General features: G+C 38.9%; 1 protein-coding gene across 4 annotated transcripts in view; it reads left to right on the top strand.

Moving 5' to 3' along the window:
- Window positions 1–3392, top strand: part of LAMP2 (lysosomal associated membrane protein 2) — a 42714-nt gene that overhangs the window by 13549 nt on the left and 25773 nt on the right. For 3 of the 4 annotated variants that reach the window (XM_008072624.2, XM_008072625.2, XM_021706229.1), the window contains exons 2-3: window positions 546–664; window positions 1310–1523. The exons of the other annotated variant lie outside the window; for it this stretch is intronic. In XM_008072624.2, the coding sequence (XP_008070815.1) occupies window positions 546–664; window positions 1310–1523 (333 nt within the window). The remainder of the gene's footprint in view (window positions 1–545; window positions 665–1309; window positions 1524–3392) is intronic. 4 annotated transcript variants of the gene reach the window in all.

The raw sequence follows: 3392 nt of genomic DNA, 5'->3' as shown, positions 1-3392 counted from the left end.
GAGATGAGGTCTCGCCAAGTTGCCCAGGCAGGTCTCGAACCCGTGGACTCAGGCAATCCATTCACCTCAGCCTCCCAAAGGCACGTGATTACAGGCTGAGCCACCAAGCCCGGCTAGGATTCTTTTTAAAAATTGCTATTATTTTATTATAAAGATGTGGGGTACAATTCAGGGTTAGGCATACAAATATTGATTATGCAGGTACCCTTGTTGATGAGGTGTACTCCTCCCTCCCCTGGCAGTTTCCCTCAACTGCCAATCCCTCTCCCCCTCCCCTGACAGTTTCCCACTAATGCCAATCCTTTTCTTATAGTATTATAATTGTTCATGGTCTGCTTATGAGTAAGAACATATATCAATAGGATTCTATGAAAAATACAAAGAATGACAAATAAACAGGATAGGAACATAAATGCCATATATATTAAAAATACTTTGTTTCATTATAGAACTGATTGAGCTTTAGTGGTGAATAGAACTTGTTTTTATTTTATATATATTTTTGTATAGTACAATTAAAAAAATTTTTTTTTAAATAAATCCAGGAGCTGTCCAGTCCTATGCATTGGAACTTAATTTAACAGATTCAGGAAAAGCCACTTGCCTTTATGCAAAATGGCAGATGAATTTCACAATATATTATGCAACTACAAGCAACACTACTGTAAGTAAATGTTTTAATTTTTCTTTGAGTTTTATAGTAGGGATTTAATTCTGACTCTTTTTTTACCCTTTGGATACATGTATACAAATAAAATTTCATGTCAACTGACTTAACACTTAAGCTCTCCTTTTTAAATATGCAACTTGAAGGTATTCTGTTTAGTGTTGGGATGAATATTTCTTCTGATTCATTGGTTCTTTGGAGTTTTTCTTGGAGTTGATTAAGGGCAAATGATCTGAAGACTATCTGGTGTTCAGGTCTGACTACTTCTGTAATGTGTTTAAAATGTACTAGCACCAAAGCTTATCCTTTTTAAAAATAGCTTGCTATTCCAAAGATCCCTTTTCTTGGGGGGGGGGGTCTCCTCTTAATCCTTTGCCTTATTATTATTATTATTAAGGTCCTGTTTACTTATTTTTTTAAAGTCAACTTAACAACAGTTTAGGTCAGTTTTCCTTTTCTTTTTAGATATTCGTGAATTTGTACTGAGGACTGGTGTGTATCTGGTTTACACAGCAACCCAGACAAAGGACACCCTGGCCACAGGGAATGTATGATTTAGGCTGAAGTGGCATGCCTTGCATAAATGCTTGGTGTGCCTTGCTGCCCGTTTGTTCCTCACCCCAAAACTTCTATTTCTTTTAGGAATCTGTAACCATTTCAGACCTTGGCACTGTGACATATAATGGAAGCACTTGTGGGGATGATGAGAATGGTCCCAGAATAGCAGTGCAGTTTAGATCTGGTTTTTCCTGGACTGCAAATTTTACCAAGGCTGCATCTACTTATTCAATTGACAGCATCTCATTTTCCTACAACACTAGTGATAACACAACATTTCCTGATGCTAAAGATAAAGGTAACCATAAGAATTGGATTTGTGTTATATTCTTTTGCTTCTTACTAATGATAAAAAGTAAACAATTTAAAAATTGTTATGAATGTCTGACTTCCTAATTAGAATGGAGACTTTATATATTTATATTCCCCCAACCCTACACATAACACATTTGACCCAGTGATGATATTTGCTGTCATGATTTGAGTGCTTTTCTCTGTATCAGGTATTACCCTAAGTATGTTATCTGCAGCATCTCACTTAATTCTTAACAGCAACCCTGGGAAGTAGATGTTATCTCAGTTTTACAGATGAAGGGAATGAGACTTGATGAGATTAAATGACTTCCAAAGGTCATGCAATTTAGTAAGTGGGTGAGCTGGTGTCTGAAGCAAAGTCTTTTGAGCTACAGAATTCATACACATAATTCATTCAGTAGTGGATACTAAACACAGGTTGAATGAGTGAGAAAATCCCTCGACCTGCTGGGCTCCGGCGATCCTTCCGCCTCAGCCTTCCAAGGAGCTGGAACTACAGGCGCGTGCTACCACGCCCGGCCAATTTTTTTTGATTTATTGTAGAGATGAGGTCTCGCCAAGTTGGCCAGGCAGGTCTCGAACCTGCGGGCTCAGGCAATTCATTCATCTCAGCCTCCCAAAGCGCGGGATTACAGGCTGAGCTCTACTAATCACTATTTTAAATGTGTACAAGGTCAGTAACCTGAGGCTAGGAGGAACGCCTCATGTTGAAATCATTGTATCATTTAGATAGGATTTTGACTGAAAAGTAAATGGTAATTAAATAAAGGTAGAGCAGGGGGATACTGTTTTAAGACACCCAGTAGATGCCTGAAACTTCAGATAGTACCAAACCCTACACACTATACACTCTGTTTTTTTTGATCTGATAACCCAGATGACCTCTGTTTAATGGACAGATTGTGTAGACAATGTGGATGTGCTGGACAGAGGGATAATTCAAATCCCCAGCAGGGTGGAGTGGGACACCAAGATTTCATCATGATATTCACAATGGCGTGCAATTTAAAATTTATCAATTGTTTATTTCTGGAATTTTCCACTGACTATTTTCAGTCCTTGGTTGACCATAGGAAACTGAAACTGGGAAAAGCACAACTGCTGATAAGGGATGACTACTGCAGATTGAGTGAAGTCAACACTTGCTGCTGTTTTGAGACAATTTCAGGCCATAATGAACTTGGGAAGGCATTGGCCATTAGGCCATTCTAGTAATTTCCAGAACTGAAATGTATTAAAATGTTTTGAATACATAGTGAGGATTTTAATTGTGTTAGGGGTATAATTCTCTCCTTTTTGCCCCTTTATTGAGATTGAGTTAATATGGTGTTTGTTAGTAGCTTCGTTCTTCTCACAGATGGTATTTCATTCTGACCCCTGAAATATAGGTAGATGGGCTTTAGTTGCTTAGACCTGGGGATTAATAACTCATTTGCATTTATGGATATCAAAAGATCATATTTTAAAGACCCAAAAGTGAATGAGTGCATGTAAAACTTGGGAAATATTGCAGTCTGAGACTTGGAAATCAAATCCTAGTTTTCTTTCTTTTATTAATCTCTAAGTTTGAGAGGATAACTAAAGCAAGTGGTTACTAGCTATATTATGAATTTATCTTTGTTCTCTGCATTGCCTTTCAGAACTAGTATGAGATTTGCCTCCTCGCTTTCAAGGAGCTTAAAAACTAGGCCAAGCATGGTGGCTCATACCTCTAATCCCAGGGTTTTGGGGAGGCCAAGGTGGGCGGAATGCTTGAGTCCAGGAGTTCCAGATCAGCCTGGGCAACACGAGCCCCAGCCCCCATGTGTCTACGCACGTGCTCTCTCTCCCTCTCTCTCCCTCTCCCTTCCCC

This window comes from Carlito syrichta, unplaced genomic scaffold, assembly GCF_000164805.1.
Source record: "Carlito syrichta isolate Samal-C Ts95f unplaced genomic scaffold, Tarsius_syrichta-2.0.1 Scaffold315361, whole genome shotgun sequence".
In the NCBI taxonomy this organism is placed as follows: Eukaryota; Metazoa; Chordata; class Mammalia; order Primates; family Tarsiidae; genus Carlito; species Carlito syrichta.
Note: the sequence above shows the minus strand (reverse complement) of the source record. Positions and strands in the feature narration are given on the sequence as shown.